This window comes from Pogonomyrmex barbatus, unplaced genomic scaffold (genome assembly GCF_055798465.1).
Source record: "Pogonomyrmex barbatus isolate J1 unplaced genomic scaffold, ASM5579846v1 scaffold6, whole genome shotgun sequence".
Taxonomy (NCBI): domain Eukaryota; kingdom Metazoa; phylum Arthropoda; class Insecta; order Hymenoptera; family Formicidae; genus Pogonomyrmex; species Pogonomyrmex barbatus.
The window spans coordinates 1,361,943-1,381,688 of record NW_028297160.1 but is presented as its reverse complement, the minus strand read 5'-3'; the positions used below and the strand labels follow the sequence as shown (position 1 = coordinate 1,381,688).

General features: G+C 39.0%; 1 protein-coding gene and 1 long non-coding RNA gene across 2 annotated transcripts in view; one reads left to right on the top strand and one right to left on the bottom strand.

The window, feature by feature from the left end:
* Window positions 1-19,746, top strand: part of LOC105423712 (uncharacterized) — a 50,495-nt gene that overhangs the window by 26,963 nt on the left and 3,786 nt on the right. The window contains exons 8-9 of the mRNA XM_089082710.1: window positions 14,756-14,947; window positions 18,378-18,555. Coding sequence (XP_088938836.1) covers window positions 14,756-14,947; window positions 18,378-18,555 — 370 coding nt within the window. The remainder of the gene's footprint in view (window positions 1-14,755; window positions 14,948-18,377; window positions 18,556-19,746) is intronic.
* On the bottom strand, window positions 14,795-18,959 carry LOC148935076 (uncharacterized). Its single transcript, XR_016140732.1, has 3 exons — window positions 18,738-18,959; window positions 18,442-18,570; window positions 14,795-14,922 (listed from the first exon to the last, which is right to left on the bottom strand). It is a non-coding gene; the product is annotated as an uncharacterized LOC148935076 (long non-coding RNA).

The window sequence follows — 19,746 nt, the reverse complement described above, 5'->3', positions numbered from 1 at the left end:
TTAATATTATTTATTTTATTTATTTATTGCTTTTATATTTCACTTGTATAATTATTTGGAATATATATATTCCAAATAATTGTACAATATTATGCATTTTATAAAAATTAAATTTGAATTGTAATAAATTTCAAATATTTGAATTTGAAATATTTTAAATATATCTTTAATTCGTAAGATTGGAATTATTTGACATTCGATTTTGAAATTCAAACTGTTTAATTATTATATTTAACATTTCCTGTGCCTTACTTTGTAATATCTTCATAATTATAATGTGAATCATTAGCAATGCTTTAATCAGTTCTATTACGTTCAATAATTTTGCAAAGTTCAAGTTTATTTCATTCGTTTTATTAATCAGCTATTTAAACAGTATATTAATTTAGGCACTATAGTTATTTTTTTATTTATATTTATATGTGATTTTATAAGCAGGATTTAGCATTTAATTTAATACATTTACAACAAAATTGATTTTATATAAGTTGACAAAATTAAACAGATTCAAATACATTAACTTTTGTGTTATTTGCCGAATAATGCTATAATGAGGCGCGATATCGTCTTTACAGATCACCCCGTAGAAACTTTAACGCATCTTATAGGATCATGCGCGATCATTCCCGCAAGGGGAACCTTACTCGAGGATTCGCGTGGAAACTGGAAAGGGAGAGAAAGGCAGGAAGAGATGTACGCTTCTCTCTTCCCGCGCGCGAAACAATGAGACGCTGTTGCGTCGCATTCGTCGCATTCAGATGCATCGACCAGGTCGTTCGTTTCTCGTTCGTTCCTCACGCACTATGCGCCACACATACGTACTTGAATACGTTGTGTGTCTCTCTCTCTCCGAACTTTGTCTTATATATAAAATTCCATTGATTTTTTTTCAAGTTAAATACTTGGTTAAATATTACTAAACAATTTATTTTAAATAAATTCTATATATTTCTATGACAAATTGTAGTGGCGGTCAATCTAACAACTTTTATTTAAATTATTAGAATAAAGATGAGGTTTGAATTAGATCCGAATCTGAATATATGTTTATATAAGTGACGTCCTAATTCTTCAGAAATCTTTCAGACTTTTACGTCACCCGTGTCGCATGTGCCATCCTCATCGAGTGACGATGCCGTGGCGTCGGTCGCGATGCGTCGGTTGCGACGCAACGCGGCACGGTACTGGAGACTGTGGTAGTGGTGGCAGTGGTAGTGCGTGCGTCGTATACGGGGTATATGGTGTGTGGCACACGCGGTAAGCACACGGCCCCGTATGCAGACAGTTTAGTGGTGGCCGCGCCCCGCGAGTCCAGTTGTCGCATGAAATATTGCGATTCATAAAATAAAACAGGCCTGCGGTCGAGGACGCGTACATATAGCCGCATCGGCCGCTAACCGTCCTAGCCCTCACCCTCCATCTCCCTCCTTTCCCCCTCCCCCCTCCTTTCCTCCTACACCGCCTTCTCTTTTCATTCTCTCTACCCTTTCTCCATCGCGTTCTCTTCCTTCTAGCGTAGCCCTTCTCTTTGCTCGACTAGTGCGACACTCCCTTCCTTCGCCCTTTCGCTTTCTCTCTCTCTCTCTCTCTCTCTCTCTCTCTCTCTCTCTCTCTCTCTCTTTTTCTTCTTTATCTCTTTTTCTCTTTCTCCATACGCTTCCCTTCTTTCCCGATCCACCAACTGCATTGCTGTACCCAGTTCTTTATCTTTCTTTCCGTCGCTGGATTATCCATTGGGCACAATGGGTACGAGGGCTCCTGGGGAATCGTAAAAAGAGCGCGCAATCGAAAATATTTCGGAATAGTGGAATAAAATAGCGACGATATGCGTAAATTCAAAATGCCGTTTTCTACCGGCCGACGTTCTAATTAATTGAGGAGTTCGCTCGCATAATATAGAAAATAATTAGTGGCATCGTCGTAATACCGGCATTAATTCTAAAACCTCTAACTGTATAATTATCTTACATTAGTATTATCATCATACTTATCGTGGGGTGATTTATCAGAGTAATATTATTCATCCGCTTTTATTCTTAATTTTGTTTCCCTTGAATATTCTTGCCTATCATTAGTGGAATATTTAATAGTGCCTATCATATATCATTGGTGGAATATTTTCCGAAATTTATTTATGAAAGTTGTCTCCTTGTAAATTTTTATTTAAGTTATATCTTGCGCACATATTTTATTATCAGACTGCGTTATACAGCCATGATTAAACTGAAGTTATGAATGTGAGGTACAATTATGCGCATAATCGAGACTTCCGGAAACAGTAATTCGGGCCTGTTTGCGTGCATTCCGTATCATTTTAGTCCTCCGTTTTCCATTCTCTTTTTTTATCTCTTTCTTTCCTTTTCAGTCTTCTCTTGCCGTACGTGTTCGTACATTTATCCACGGTCGGCTGAAATGCCGCCAAACCACAAGCGTCGTAACGCCGGCTTTTCTCGCGCGTCCAAATTTTTCGGCCACCGCTGCGACATTTCGTCGCGGAATCCGCACTTGCGGATGGCGCACGGGAATGGTTGCGAAACGTGGCTTACCGTCGGAAAGTTCCTCTCATAAGAATGCCACGTTGTAAAGGCACGTACAGTAAATTATGTAAATAAAATATGCAAAGGAATATGTATATAAACGAAATAATATTGATTGATAGTAAAAATAAAATTTATATTGCATATTTACTTTACAATTGTATTTGCATTAAGCTTTTTTGTTGTTCATATATGTTTATCATTTTGATAAAGTATTATATAATATATTAAAGCATTGTAACATACACTAAAAAAAATTTCATTGTAGAAACTCTATTATTTTTTTTATAATGTCTCGTGTGTCATTATCGGAAGAATATTGTTAAAATTTATGTCACAAATCTCTCCTCATTAACATTTGAGAATTTTGTGAGCTATCAAGATTACAGTATAAAAAAAACAAGATACAATATCGATAAACTTTGAAATTGTCAAAAACATAAATATATGGACATGAATTAACCGCGAATTTAATCGGTAATCGTCATCGATAGTCTAGAGGACCGAGAATCGCGGGAGCTCGATGGGGGATCCTTTCACGAAGGCGATCCTCCTTTCGGAGCGGGACGGCGGGAAATGTCAACGTATATCGTACTTAAGGTGCTCCTCTGTTCCGGAGATTCCTCCTTTTCCGCCGACGAAATTAGCGGGGGACATGTTTATTGTAAATGAATCCTCTACTTCGCTGAGGCGGTTCGTGGAGGACTGCTACGTGTCCCAGAGTCATAGCGAGCAAGGAGAGAAAGAAAGAGAGAGAGAGAGAGAGAGAGAGAGAGAGAGAGAACCGTCAAGAGACAATGAGAAAGAGAAAGACAGGATAAGGGTAGTTCGGAGGGTGGTTGCACGCGCGAGCGCGCGCTCGCTGCTCCGATTTATGCGCCCGTTACCGAGCCCTCTGGCGCAATTAAGCTCGCGTTATAATATTGTTGTTTATTCTGAGCCCCGACTGCGAAGCGTTAACCACCCCTACGTTTCACCTTCTCCCGCTTGCGTCTCCATACCGGCTAGGCCATGACTGCCCCTCCTCCCCCTGCAACCCCCTAATCTTTGTGACGCGACGAGATTGGAGTGAGAAGGAGAAGGAGAGAGAAAGAGAGAGAGAAAGATGGTCTCTCGCCTCGACTTTCAGCATCAGCAGCGCCAATGCCTGGGCCGCTAACCAACCGCTCCCCCGGGGTATCGCCGGGAAACGAAGTTCCGTTTTGTTTGTTTCCGGCCGTCTTTGATTGGGAGACCCGCGTTAATTCCGAGTTATTCCGACGCGCGGTCACGTGTGCGCTAATGAAACCTACTTTTATGTGGGGAATAGCATGCGCGGACACGACTTTATTGTGATTTGTGATTGCTCCCGATTAGAGGATCATTACCGTATTCGCTGAGACGTGGAAAATATCTCTGACACTTTTGTAGATAATTGCGATTAGTTGCGATTAATGGCCAGCGTATTTTTGCGGAATGATTTAGTTAAAATTGCACATGAAAAGATACTTTGTTAGATGTTAAGAAACGAAATGTTTTTCATTGATTCTTAAAAGTTGACGATTTTTATCTGTTTGTTTATATAAATTCCATAGATCGATAATTAATCGCGTGATCTACACATAGTGGACTGGACTATTTCCAGTTTTATTTTACCGTGTGCGAAATGAACATATATAAATACAATTTCAGTAACGTCTGTGAATCATTGATTAAACCGGTTTCGCAATGGCAGCGATGGTAGCGAAGGTGACGAAATCAGCATACTGGTTAAACTCTCGGTAGAAAATAAATTCAAGTCAAGATTTCGATATCGGCAACTTTTTAAAAAGTCAAACAGGCTTACAATGATGTGACTATAAAAATATCTCTCGAGTTTCACGGTCAAGTTTAAAAATGAACTTAAAACGAGAGAAAAATATAAAGATTTAACATGAAAGATAGAGATTGCGAGTGCCATATTTTGAAAATTATATGTCGCATATAACATACGTATAAAACTACGTGACAGATATTAATAATATACAAAAAATGTACAACATGAATTCTTTTCCAAATAATTATGGATAAATAAATGTGGACAAATATGGAGAAAAAGAAATTTTCCTTGAAACTTTATATTTGCTTGGAGCTTCTTATGTCGAGTCTTAAGATATCGGGAAAAAACATTGTCGTGATGTTGTTGTCTCGAAAGAAAGAGATGCCGAAGTTCAAGGTTTCGCGGAGCGTCACTTGAGATGCAATTAACGAAGAGAGTCGTCCAGGTCGTTTGATTCGACTATAAAGGACGACAACGAAAAAGAAGAAAAAGAATAAGATGAAGGAGAAAAAGATACGACAGAGAAGGCGGAGGCGGTAGAGGAGGAGGAGGAGGAGGAGGAGGAGGAGGAGGAGGAGGAGGAGGAGGAGGAGGAGGAGGAGGAGGAGGAGGAGGAGGAGGCGAGACGGACGATGCACGAAACGTAAATACTTGGAGCTGGCCGAGCACTCTCGACCTGCTAAGGTGGGTGGAATCGACAATTCCAGCCAGGACGATGGCTGAGGTGGGATCGTGATGGGCCGTGATGGCGGTGTGGTCGTGCAACGATGCCGAAGAGGAGGCCGGACCGGAGTGAACCGAAGGTGATGCATGGCCGACGGTTCCTACGGCGGGGCCGCGCAGACGAAGAAATAAAGAATAAGAAGAATATCCGCTTCGCCGGGTCCAGAGCCGGCCCCCTGGAGCAAACGCTGTCATAACTCAATCCCACCTTCGTCCGCTCGTACGTCCGTACGTCCGTCCTGTACCGGTGCAGGTTGCACCTGCATTTGTCTCTCTCCTCTGCCGTCATCTTTCCCCACCTCCCCTCTACCCCCCTCTCCCATACTCCTCTCTGTCGTATCTCACGTATCTCCCTTCTCGTCGAGGGCTGATCTTGATCATGGCGAAGTACGAGCTCGACGTGGAGCCATCGGGATCCTGCCTCCTTGCTCATTAGATTCCATCGATGCTTTTTTTTTCTCGGCTTTCTCGTTACAGAGGGTGAACGGAGGGGGATTATAATACGTTGCGCGCGAATTACGACCGTAAGCGTACGCGTGACTTCTCTCTTCTCTCTCTCTCTCTCTCTCTCTCTCTCTCTCTCTCTCTCTCTCTCCTCTCCCCCCCCCCCTCTCTCTCTCTCTCTGTCCATCTCGTTTTTATTATCACATTTTATTATCACATCTTATCATTTTTATCATACTCTTTTACGATTTTCGCAATCATCGCTGACAACGGCATCATTATGTTAAATTCTTGGTAACTCATTCGCTTATATTATTTTTATATATTTCATTACTTATATTTGTCCTATATCTATATTTTCAAAATATTTATTAATTTCAAAACCTAAATAATATTTTGATTTATTTTATTTATATATTATATGTATGGGAATTGAACAAATTTTCGTTGCTTTATCAACAACATGGAACATAAAAATGCTCAAATGTATCTTTTTTCGGGTTGATATTAACACAAAAACAGTGGAATTTGATTAAAAAAATATACGTGAGATCTAAAATGTTAAAAATAAAGGTAAATTATAATAAAAAAGAGCTGATTTATTACATTATTTGCCCTTTGAACTGCGATCAGCTGATATTCGAGGGATCATGAATATAATAGCCCAATTTAAACGTATAATAAAAGTGTGTTTTCTCGAAAACACAGTTCCGAAGAAACTCGAATACTAATCAACCTCATCTGTTCGCAAGATTTTCGATTTATATCTCGTCATTCGGGTTTCGTCGGGCAATTCCCGAACGGTCCCGAAATTGCGGATGAGACCGAAGGCGAAGCAGGAGAAAAAACATACGACGGCGTTCTAAGCGCGAAGATACGTCAGTGACACACGAGTCGAAGTTGAACAATACAGCGAAGTCATGCATAAATCATTCGCGGTAATAAAGATCCACTTGTCGTGGCTGGATATTTATGAATCGCCCTCGGTTCTCCGCGCGCCAAGAAGAGAATCACCTTTTAGCTCTCGCGTCGGTCCGGATGAACGATCGTCCGATTTCGAGATAATCGAAGAGGTCAGGGGCGGAGGGGACTAGGGCGCGGACTTAGCGGGCCGGGAAGACGCGAGAGAGGCAGAAAGGTAGGAAGAGCCGCAAGGGGGCGGGCGAGGAAAAAGGGGGCCGAAGGAGAAGAAGAAGAAGAAGTCTCGACTCGGTCGTTGTGTAGAGGCCGCAGACCGACAGACCGAGCGAAGGACCGCGAGGCCATAAATACCTCAGCGCGTTCAGCCAATTAAAACAAATCATTTTAATGCGCAACCTTTTTAATTAATGCCCGTGCTTGCTCGCTCCCATCCGCTTCCCTCCTCCGCGCGCGTAGTACATGATCGCTTCGGAGAGCCGCGGCTCTCTGCCATTCCCATCCCAGAGCGATCGAGTAGAGCTATATTAACTTATACGTCACTATATCCCGCCTGACTCTATCTTTCCTCGCGCGGTATATGCTCGCGTTTACTACAGTCCCGACCGAAGGCGAGCCAATCTAGCGAGGTTGCTATACTTAGCTACTTGATTTTAATTATACGAATTTTCGCTTCGGCATTACCGCGGCGTTTCTTCTTCTCTTCGTTTATGTTCTTTGTTTTTACCCTTTCTCTCTCTCTCTCTCTCTCTCTCTCTCTCTCTCTCTCTCTCCTCTCTCATTCCCTCTCACTTTTCTTACCTTCTCTTGTTCCGCACCGATCGGCCTTTCTATCAAGAAGATTTATATTTATTAGCCGTATACTAGAGATGCGAGTAGCAATACATAGTTCGTCGTTGAACTGAATAAAGGAATGTTGCAATTTTTATGCTCTCCCTCTCCCGATCGCTCGAGGATGCTGACTCAGAGATGCAACCGTTAAATACTCTCGCACGGTGATCAACGCTTTCCTGTTTAATTACACGTTTCCAGATCGGCGATTTGCCAACTGGTGCGGTGCAACATTCGCGCGGTCTCGTATATTGGTCATAATTGTCCGAAGGAAAATCAAGTATGATTCTAATATCGTCATTTTGAGTATGAAATCCACATTTATTTGCGATTTGCATGACGCAGTCGCATTCAGTTTTAGAAATGAAAGAGGAAGTGGCTGTAGGCTACAGAGATGATAGCGGATTGGGATTTATCTATGAGTTTATTTGTAAATTAATAAATATTTTTCTTTTTTATGTTATATTTTTGTATAATATGAAAATAATTATAAAATTATAATAGTATTTTTATATTTTTATTTTATATTTTTATATTTTAATTCAACGTAGATTATATTTATATTTGTAATAAAAAATAAACAATATTGCAATGCAGATATTGTCAAAAGAATTTGTTTATTAAATTATTTGGAATACAATATTAAAATATTAAAGCATTGAATTTTATAAATCATAGATGTATTATTCTAAATAATAATTGAATTTTCTTTATTATTATCGATTATTATTATTATTACTATTATTATTATTATTATTATTATTATTATTATTATTATTATTATTATCATTATTATTATTGATTTTCCCTCAACAAATATCGAAACGTTTATCGCTTTCGATGATTGAAATAAATTGTAAAATTATATTTTATTGTTGTTTATGTAAACTGATAAAGTTTCAAAGTCAAGAACAATTTTCAGAAACATTTATGAGTTTTTGAAATGAATTGCGCATTGCGTATTAAAGATAGTAATCTTATCTTTTCTTTTAACAATTTTAACAATTTTATAAAAAAATTTTTAAGCACGTGAATATAAGTAATATTTTCAAAAATTAGTTAACTTCAGGCTCCGAAAAATCATCTTTCGTTCCTGCGTAGACCTTGTATACTGTGCGAATGCCGACGAGCGAAGATCTTAATCGCCTTATGAGGTTCCGCGATCATAAAGCTGAATTACCGACGTAGACGAAGCGAAGATTGTAAAATTATTGCCGTTTATTCGAAACCGTAAATGTTATTCAGGTTTTTTGTATGGAACATCATAGTTACTTACGTGCCCTCGGTTGCAACGAACGTATATATATATATATATATATTAGATTTGTTCGAGCTAATTTCTGATATGAGATGATAAACCGGTTACACGACTTGTGTAATTAGGAAGAGAAGCTCGTCGGCTTGTCGGATTCCTCACGAATGACGCGCGATGTTTCGATGTTGAGGAAAATCGGATCTTGAACAAATGAGATAAATATGCCAACCTGGCCGAAGAATTTAATTATATTGTTAATTAACGTTAACCGCTAGTGCTAATTCTAGAGCTAAAACGTATACGTAATATGTTTAATGAATAATATAATCCAAGAATGAAGTCAATTGGCGTCTAAGTAAAGTTCCTTCTATTTAAAAAAAAAAACTTAAAGTTTATTCGATACCGAAAATATATCTGATAAAAATAATATTTTTATTTGAAAGAAATTGAGTCATCTGACGTGATATTGTCTATCCAGATATTTGACGGTGGGTTCATCTCGTAAATCCGTTGATGTTATTAGTCCGTGCGTCAGAAAAGGACAACGAGGACGAGCTTGTACAAGCGCGGCCACAAATGCCGATTAACGGGCGCGTGAAGTAAAGTGAAACCTGAAGCTCGTCGTCGCTTTTACAACCGCGGGATCTGGGCGGAATAAAAAGCGTTAAAAACTCGCGCGGAGCGCTATAAAGTCGTCAGGCCGTTAACGGCCGCAGCACCATGCGCTCGATCCTCCGAAGGGATCGCGTGACCCTGAAGGAGGAGGCGGCAGTTTGCGAGGCCGTCCGGAAATCGCGGCCGCCTGCCGCAAGACGAGTTTCTTCGAGTTCCTCCCGAGCGGGAAACGTTTCCCGCGCGTCATCGCCGTCGCTTACGACGACGTGGATATAACGGCGATCATGCGGCGACACGAATTAGACTTTTAGATGGCGGTCTATCCTAGATCGCCGCCGGCATCGGTTCGGTACGTATTTCACGAGATGACGGCGAACGTCGCGCTAAATCATCCGCCGGTGACCGCATCCGCTTGCCCAATCGAGCGACCGGAGAGCTCCTCTTAACGACCTCTTGTCACGCCTGCGACATTCCACCGAAAAACGCAGAGTTAGACGTTCCTCCTCTCCCTCTCTCGCTCTCCCTTTTCTTCCTTTTACTCTTAATCCTCTTCTTCATTTCCACTCTCTCTCGTCCGGCACCGATATTAATATTGTTCTATCAGAATTCCAGCTGGGTCGCACTCCCCCGGTTTCGCGCGCGCGGATTTCTCAATGATTTCTCATAATTCAAATGTCGAGAGTATCGGGCGAGATCGATCTACGTTGATGGGTAGTTGCGGTACATTTTTCAATCTGAATTTTCACGGGGGTCGACGTCACGCACTCATTTACGGCCAATGAAATTCAATTGCAATTGTGAAATTTTCGCACAAGTATTCCACAGACTTATGAATAGTAATATGAAAAATTATTATCGAATAAGTGTACCGCTATATGAATTTTTAAAATCACGCTTTATATCATAAAAATATACGTGCAATTATAATATATCTATTTGCCAAATAGAAATGTTTTAGCTAAATTTTAATTGAGAATAAAAGATCTTTTTTACATCATTGGTTACAAACAACAAAATCTATGTATAAGCGTATCGATAAGCCGAGAATAAGTTTTGTTTTATGCGTTATGTTCGTAAGTAGAACTTCGTATATTTCACGTTTCTCTATGCGAGAATTCACGTTATTGCGAGAGGAGTATCTCTCAAGATGCCACGATGTGAGAAAATATGAAAATATTACCGCGTTGCTGTCACTTTTAGATTTTTATCACCGACTTCAATCCGGCGGAAAAGTCTTGTCTTCGGATATGCACAGCTGTCATAATTCACCGCAATTACGACGTTCATGAAGCGAGCCTTGAACCGATTTACCGCGATTCATACTACGTAGGAAACTCTTTAATCTCTTTGATTTTATTGTAACGAGGATTTTATTATTTTCGTGGCGCACATGATGCGCTGTGAACAAGGAACAACTGCTTCCATGGCTAACTAAATTATGTATCTTCTTTATGAGCACTGCATGAAGCGTACATCAACATTCTCACTTGATTATACAGGTGCTATACAAACGAATATACTAATTGGCAGTTTTTGAATTTGCAATTAAATTCAATTTTAAGCTTGCATTTAGTTAGGCATGCATCTGATATGTCTAAGAGAAATTACCGTGATTTCCTATTTGCTACTTTACACTTTTTAATCAGAACGTTTAAAAATTACCTTCACGCGCAATGGTCTTACGTTTGGGCTTAATGAATTGTTAACACTGGAGATTCTGCTTTCTTTAGATTTTACAATTGAAATATTGAAATATTGAAATAATAAATACAGTTGCCGCAAAAAATAAAAAAGGGCTGGCGTCGTACATGATGAAGAGTGCAATCGAGGATCAAAATATCTTTACAGTCAAAGAAGCCGAAAACGCTTAATCCATCGGACATAAACTTCCAAACATTATGTTGCCAAACAGCTTAACGTTGGAAAGGGTTTAACGTTTCCGCAGAGCATATTTTAAGGAATCTTCATATGGATAACGAAATGTGAGATTTTATTCACCCACGTATCTTTACCGTAAATTTGTTCACTTACGTATACATTACATATACATGGTCAATCGTTATATCAATCTATTACTTGATTTTTATCGTTGTATTGAATAGCATTGAAATCACTGGTGATACCATAAAATAATTTCCGTTCTTTATCATGTCTTTGTTTATCTTTTTTTATAAAATGGATTTGAAAATATGACATAACAAAACAAAAAGCTAAAATTGTTTAATCATACATTATGATAAATGCGTTTCGCGTCTTTATTATTTTTGTGTCAAAATCCCATTACCTCGGTCTAATAATTTTAATAATTTGATAAATAATGTAACAAGCCGAGTAACAAGTTTCAAAAAACAAATCAGAGAGGGCATTACTCGATTGATTAAATCTTAGAGGTTTAATAATCCTGGCAGAAGTGATATTTTTCGCAATAAAAGATTTTCCAAAGAAGAAGGGAAGAGGGTAAAACATAATCGATTTTTATAAATTTGATAATTTTTATAAATTTTTATAAATTTTTTTTTCGCCGATTTATTAAAGACTTTAACTTTAAGCTGCCGCGTTTTCAAGTTTAAAAATAACGGTGCATGATTTGCGATATAAAGTGATTGTTTTGAATTTATTATATATTATTTATATAAATAATATATATTATATATTTATTTATTTATTTATATTTTGAATTTATATAAATTCAGTAATAAAAAGATTAGACTTCTAAGATCTAATCTACCGAGTAATACCCTCTTTAATTTGTTTTTTAATAATTTGGGCTCAGTTCGATCGTCTTCCGATCGTTACCTGGCCAACATTGGAAACTACAAGATGCATTTTTGCCATACCTTCGCTGGAGAAATTCGAAATCTGATGACGAAGTAAGATCACATGCTTTTGTGATCCGTATCTTTATTCAGGAGCTGTCGCCCCCTGATCTGCACGCAAGTGAAATGTATAAGCACATGCAGTGGTTGGTTCTCGCAGAGGGGCACAGGCATTCCCGACTCCAAGACAGACTATCTCGCTCGCAGGTGTAAGCCTGCGGACACGTTCGCAGCCTCGTGCGGGGGCGTGTATATCCCTGACATTGTAAAACTCGACGTTACATTTGTGTAGCCAATTGGATAGGCCGACTCCCTCTAGGACGGCCCAGATTCTTCAGCAGCTTCGTCTTCTCTTCTTCTCGCCGATCTTTCTTTCTTTTCCATTCTCTCTTTTTTTTCGTTCCCTCGTAGCTTCTTCTTGCATTCTTCTCGATATCGTTCAATTATCATCTTGAAAAATCTATGTCTTTCATCCTGCTACTGCGTTTTTTTTTCAGTTGCGTTCGTTTCTGAGATCCACCAACGGGCGGAGAATAAAGAGAGGAAAGAATAGTTTTGCTGAAAAATAATTTTGATAGATCATCAAAATAATTATATAAGATATTCAAATTAGTTATTGCAATATAAAAATGTTTCAATATTTTCATATTTAAATATCTTACGTAACATCTTAATGGTCTAATAAAATGAATTTTCAGATCTGTATCTGGCCAAATTTTTAAATCTTACAATAAAATTGTTCTTTCATATACGAAGTACGTATATGAAAGATGTTGCGCGCCACATTCGGAATTTTTGCTGCTGATTTCGATAACATCGATGAACGTGTTCGAATTAAGTTTTTATGACAGGCATGACTGGTCAATCAGTATCTTTCCTTACTCGGGTTTTCACGGAAAACGTATAATGTCATAATGCAGTCTTTCAAAATACATTTTTAAATCGCTATATAATAAGAACAATTTTAACATATTAAAAAAAAATATTAAAATATTTAAAATATTTAAAATATTTAACAATTCAGATTAAATATTTAATATTGATATAATAATTATATAGGATAGTTAAATGGATTGCTGAAATAAAAATTTATGTGGTATTATTTATGTAGTATTGTGTAGTATTATCATTTTTAAATGTCTTATATAATAATTTAGATAGCCTAACGAAATTATTTTCAGATGATCTGTATCTAGTCAAGTAGACATTTCAAAAAGATTTTTTATCATGTTTTTATCATGTATGAATCACGCTATGTTAACAACAAATTTTTAATGCCTTTATATTGACACACAAATATTATTTTGCTTATGTCGGAAAGTATGAAATCTTCTTTTTCAAAAAGAAAAAAAAGTGATAAATTAATTTTCTCTAAGTTTATTTGTACGATAGATAGAACACGTCGATAATTTGCATTAACGACACGCGTTAGATTTAAAGTGCATCAAGTGGTCAAGCAGATTGACGTACATTTATCGTCGCGATGGCGAGGCGGCCGTTAATTAAAAGTGCCGCCACGTGTTTATCACCTTTACGAGCACGCACGGCTCGGCTTCCGCTAATTCAAATTGCCCTCGAACGACGCGGAGAGCGAAATGTTCGCTTCCATCTAATTATAAAGCAGCCGTATTGCACTCGTATCTCACTTACGCTTAAAGGATGGGGAATTCCACGCGCGGCGGACGAGGTACGCGGGACGAAACGCGGCGCAGAAATCTAGAGATCCGGCCTCAATACGTCTTGTTGACTCACTTAGCGCAACACAGCAAGTTCACTAACCGTGTAGATCGTCACCTCCTGACAGAAACTATTTAAAGTGCGATGCGCGCCGTGCTCTCTGCTTCTCCCCGCCGCTTCTTCTCGCTCGGCCGCGCCGGAGGCTGATATAAGATGCAACAGCTGTGATCGGATCGTACGTCGTGCGAACCGGCCGATAATCACACGGGTACCAAATACATTCGCGACTGTTGTACTGTCTTACTACGAGTTGGATATAACGAAAGCGAAGGGGCGATCTTTCGCTATTACGAAATCATTATTCGCAACATGTTATCCTAATCGATAGATGCTCCAAAAGTCGCGCGGATCTCTAATGATACGTTTCTGGAACTTGGAAAATGCATTAGTAAAATTGTTGATATTATTTAAAGCGTATTATGGCAGAAGGCATAATACACTGAAAAAAATAATCTTGCAGTTATAGTGAAAGTTATCTAAATACGAAAAATTAACTAAAATGGATAAATGACTAGCAAGCAATGCGATATCGCATATGTTTTCTATTTAATTAATATGACAGAGACAAAATTTGTCGAAATGATTTTTTAAATCTAGCAAGAAAGTCTTTCTGTGATATTCAGTCAGATAATAGCCAGTTACTTTTTATAAAAATGTTTGATTTGGTTGGATATGAACCTAAATTTTCCTTTATATATTGTTAGAATGTTGCTGCTATAAATTCTACGTACGACATAATTTTCTAGCAGATACAAAAAACAGTGATACATTTTAACTGTAACATTAAATAAAATTCTAGTTGGATCAGCGAAACATTTTTTTGAATGATAGGTAATAGAGATATATAAGATATTGAACTTTCAATTATGTTTCTTGACATTTTACTCATAAGATTCGCTAATTCGCTTATTCAGGAAGTTCAATTATAAAAAATGAATATTTAACAACCTGTTTTTTTATTCTTTCTTTGTGTTTTTCACTCGTGGTGTATGACATTCATTAGTAAATGGTGAAAACTATATCCGAGAAATATGTTTCATATGTGACTTCTGCAGTAATATATGTTATGTATGTATTACAGACATGCTCTTCGACAGCACATGCTGCGACACGCTGGTAAGAAGTACAAGTGCGGCCTTCCGGGTTGTCCCACGATTCTTCGTACCGCATCTGAGCTGAAGACTCATCGAAGATTAGTCCACGACGACATCGAGAAACAGTATTCCTGTCCCGATTGCTCTTATGCCGCTAAAACAAAAACACAATTGCGCAGGTAATTATAATTTATTGGAATTACCATTCATTGCTTTCACTGCAGTTTAATATATGTAAATTGTAACAGATAGATTACATTATATTCTTATACCTAACTAATATATATATATATATATATATAAGTACAGATTTAGATAGCGCGAAAAACGCGTTTCATAAATTATTAATGGTCAAATCTGAAAATTTTAAATCTTATAAATTTACACGAAATGAGCAATTTTATGAAGAATCTAAAAATTTGTTACAGGAATACAGATTTGAAAATAATTTTATCGATCAAAATATTTATATGCGCGTACAAATTGATTGCTATCAAAAACTTTTGCAGTATAATAGCATCGTATTTAAGCATTTTGCACAAATTTTAATCCACCAAATTATTTTGATCTATTACCATATTATTTAGATCTACGTCTAACCAAATGTTATATGTTTTAACAAACTCATTCTTTCCAAATATCAATTTTGTAGTAGAAATGTTAAATGCACCCATACGAACAATCCCATCACTGCGTAATATTAACGGTGTAGTAATATCTATTTTTTTATTGAAACATTACGAAATCTCGATATACTTGAAGTCGTTAATAATCTTAGCCGAAACGCAGAGTTAGATGACGCGGGTAGTGAGATGCGAGGTCTTTTTAACAATTCAGTTCGCGTGCGATCCACACGGCTCCGTCTCGCTGTGGCACGACTTCTCGGACTGCCGATATTATTGACATTAATTTTAATTGAGGTCTCCGTCGGGAACGACGCATTCCTGTGCCATTAATCGCGCGGCTCACGGCTCGCGTATGTATGATCGATGCCTTCGAGGAAGCGGAGAATTAATTGTGAGGACGCAAGTACTCGCGTTTGCGCGCCGCCTCGCATACATAATTGCGAGGACACGGACAGTAGAAAGAATCAATCTTCGCGGATTATTGATAGAGACAATGGGGAGGATATAATTTGAAGAGTAATTTATCGAAAATCCGATTGCATCTCGGTGCGCGCGGCGCATGGCCTCGATACGCGGCAATTTTCGTACTGCCTTTTATCTCAACCTTCTAGATTTATTCTCTGGTTATTTTAAGATCCGTACTCTCACGACGGGATCTGTATCTGAATTAATTCGCGGCTCAATGATTCATTCAGACACCAAGTATTTTGATCCTATTCAGCTTCACTGTGCCTGACATGCTACGTATATGCAGCAATTTTTAAAGAAGTAAAATACAGAATAATTAAACGGAATAACTGAAACAAATATGAATGTGTTATAATTTTAGCGTTCTTTATATTTATCTCCAATTGCTCATCTAATCTCAAAAGTTAAAATTCAATTCGATGCAGACGACAGCGCATGATCGATAATATGACAAGTATATAATCGATTCACTCTTCAGTTTTTAAGTTATTCTGATATCCTTTTATCGAAAATATAAAATGTTAATATAGTGATCACATGATTATCGCATGAGTAATTTATTCACTATAAAATAAAAGAGTCCCGTAAATCAATTCGCCAATTGAAAGTTAAATAATAATAATCACTTTCTCATATTCGTTAGAATCCGGACAAGTTTTACTTTAACGATCAAAAAATCTTTTTTTCAACTTGATCATGCAACAATCGCGCAATCGATCCTCTCTTAGCAACGAATGTGCTTGAAATCAAGAAAAAAAAAAGATAGAAAAAAATTGTATTTAAATTAAGCCTTATTAAGACCATTGTGACGCAGGAAGCATCCCTAATAAATTTCTCTTCGTTTGACGCCACGCTTTTTCCCCGCTCCACGAGACAGTTCTTGAGAAGTAAAGAAGTACGAATATCGCGGGTTGGGAGGAGAGGCCGAGAGAAACGAACGAGAGGGGGATCGGACGGCAACGGCGAGAGAAAGATCGAGATAGAGGACCATGAAAGCGGAAGTTGCGTGCGGCAGCCGGTTAAGTGCGGGCAACCCGTTATGATCGTCCGCGCATGGCCGATGGTCGCCGCGATATTTCATCGCGAATTGAGTACTTACTACGTGAGTCGAACTCAACGCAGCCGCAGAGTGTGTCGCTCGGACTCTCCTCCATCGACGCTCCTCTTTCGCGTACGTCCTCTCATATCGGCCCCTCTCGTTTATTCCTCGCTTTCTCTCTTTCCCTCTCTCTCTCTCTCTCTCTCTCTCACCTCCCCTCTCTCTTTTCTCCCTTTCTCATTCCGTTTCTCCCCCTGCCGCCTGAGCTCGGCGGAGTAAATCACACGGGATTTTAATTAAACGTGTCACGCATCTCGAACCTGATATACACGTAGTCGCGACCAACGGCTCCCTCGTAATATCGTGCACGCATATCGCATATCGTTCATAATCACCGGGCCGTGACTGCGACGATGAACTTCGCGAAGCACAGTGGAAAGAAGGAGGAGAGGAGGGGGAAACGATGAGGAAGACACACCTCTGATGCGATCTCTGTGCCCCTTTCAAAAAATATATACTTCGGTGTGTGCGCCTCTCTGTCGCGCGCTGATTATATAAAGATATTTTTGGTCCACAGATGTTAAAGGGATGGGGGAACATGAGAGGCTCGCGAAACGTCAAAGTCTTAATAAATAAATTAACTAATACGACCCCGATTATTTTTAGTATGTTTAAATTATTTCACCTTCGTTGATCGTGATCCGCTGTCCTAGAAAATTGAATCCTAATGCATTGTGCACGAATTTCAACTAACTTTCCGTCACTCTCTTTTATCATTTCGTGCTAAAAGAGTGATAAAAAACTCGATATCGCTTCGCATATGTAAATAGATCACTTGTTGGGGCTTAATGAATTGTTGATTGCAACTGTTATTTTAAAGTCTGACAGGTATGATCTGATGCTATAAATTGACTGACCTGTACGATGTTGTTAATACTTTTGCTACTGGAAATATTCTAAAAGGTATTGCTTCTCCCTTTTAGCTGGTTTCCCTACTGATGACAAACTCATACCTATTCCTCTCTGCGGCTATCGCGGTAACGGGTACTTTATGTGCGAGACCGGTATGATGCTTCAACAGAAATATCTCCGAGATTAGGTACTCGGTATCGACTTTACCTCAGCATGGAAAGTTTATCTGGCGTTAATAGCCGCGTTGACCGGTATTAACTCACGGGCGTTAATCAGACTTTCATAAAACGCTTCGATTGGTTTCAATAAATTTCGCGTCCGTTCAATTCCAATGGGAATTTTCATTTAATGGCATAATAATCGTGTATATCGGATACGTAAATCCCTATCATTACGCTTTAATTACGTGCGTCAGTGGTTCAACACCGAGGGTATCTAATTAACGGAAGAAACACGCAACGATGGCCTCCATGAAAATCGCACGAGTTAGCGTCGGAGATTTTACGATTGTCGATTACCGCTGACATTGCTCCGTTTTAAAGCGATTGTATTAATTCTTCATAGGCATAGGATACGACACGAGGATTCCGCGAGTACCGAGAAAATCCAAATCTATTCCTGCACTTACAATGGCTGCAATTTCAAGACGAAACTCTGCTCCAACTTGCGGAGACACGTGCGACTGCATACAGGCGCCAAACCGTACAAGTGTCGACATTGTTCCTATGCCAGCAATACTTTGGTAAGTTGTTATCTGCTAAATATAATTATTTTTTTATATTACGAACATAATCAAACTCAGGTGACTTTACGCTGCCGCGCAGACCGCGAGATAGGGACTTTATCTCACATACTGTCTCATAATTCGAGATTAGATTTTTCAGCGGCGTCATTCTAGCGACGAAGGTCGCGAGACATTCTTACTTTGTATGGCTAAAACCAGTAGCATCCGTGCACTTTGCTCGTATGTTATGCGTGCGCGTTTGCCTTCGAAAGACCTACCGCGCGCATACGCACACGCATTCTCGCGCGACACGGTCGTCATTGGGGTTCAAAGCTTCTTGGCTCGCCTTCATATTCGAACCGCGGTGGCGTGGTTCTCTCGCGGCGGTTGACTCGCGACTCGTGATCCCGACGCGGTCCAATTTTTGTTCCGCCGGTGCCGGACTCCGTAGCGTAAATTAAGCAGATTGTACAACCTTAACGTTTGGGCCGCGCCGCCGCCTCTGCCGCCGCCGAGGCGCGATAAGATAACGAGTTAATTGTGCCCACTGGATGCCCACACGCACGCCCAGTCATACCGCGCGGCCGGTATGCTAATGCCCTTTGAAGCTTGAGTCGGGATGCGACTCGCATACGAGCTCTCCGTGTCTCTTTGATATAGCGACATAAACTCATTCCAGTGGCTCTCATTCGCATTCGCGTCTATCGGCTGTTCCTTGTCGTCATTCTCGACAACGATAAAGGCATATAAAGGCAGTGAACAATAATCCGTGTTCTATGTCGATACGATGTACCTCAAAATGGAAACTGAAGAATCAAAAATAATTCCTACTTGAATGTATGATATATGCACATTTTATGAGTTTATTAGATATTAAAAGAAGGGGGATGCTGGAGAGACGAGCGAATTTCGATGGACAAGCGTTCACATCTACATGTAATATATATACATTCATAGATACACAAATTTTCGTATTATAAACTTTTTGCATCGTATCAAATGTCTAATGTTAACCTAATTTTAAAAACTCAATATTCTTCATATAATCTATTGGTTAGCGAGCTCTATCTTTAGCGAGCCAGTTTTGTAGCTACAACATTTGTTTTATTTTAGCGTGTATGATTAAAGTATTAAGCAATCAAGACAATTAATGCGGAGTCAATTCGGTGAACAGAACTTTATTTTATAAAATATCTAAATGTGTTGGTG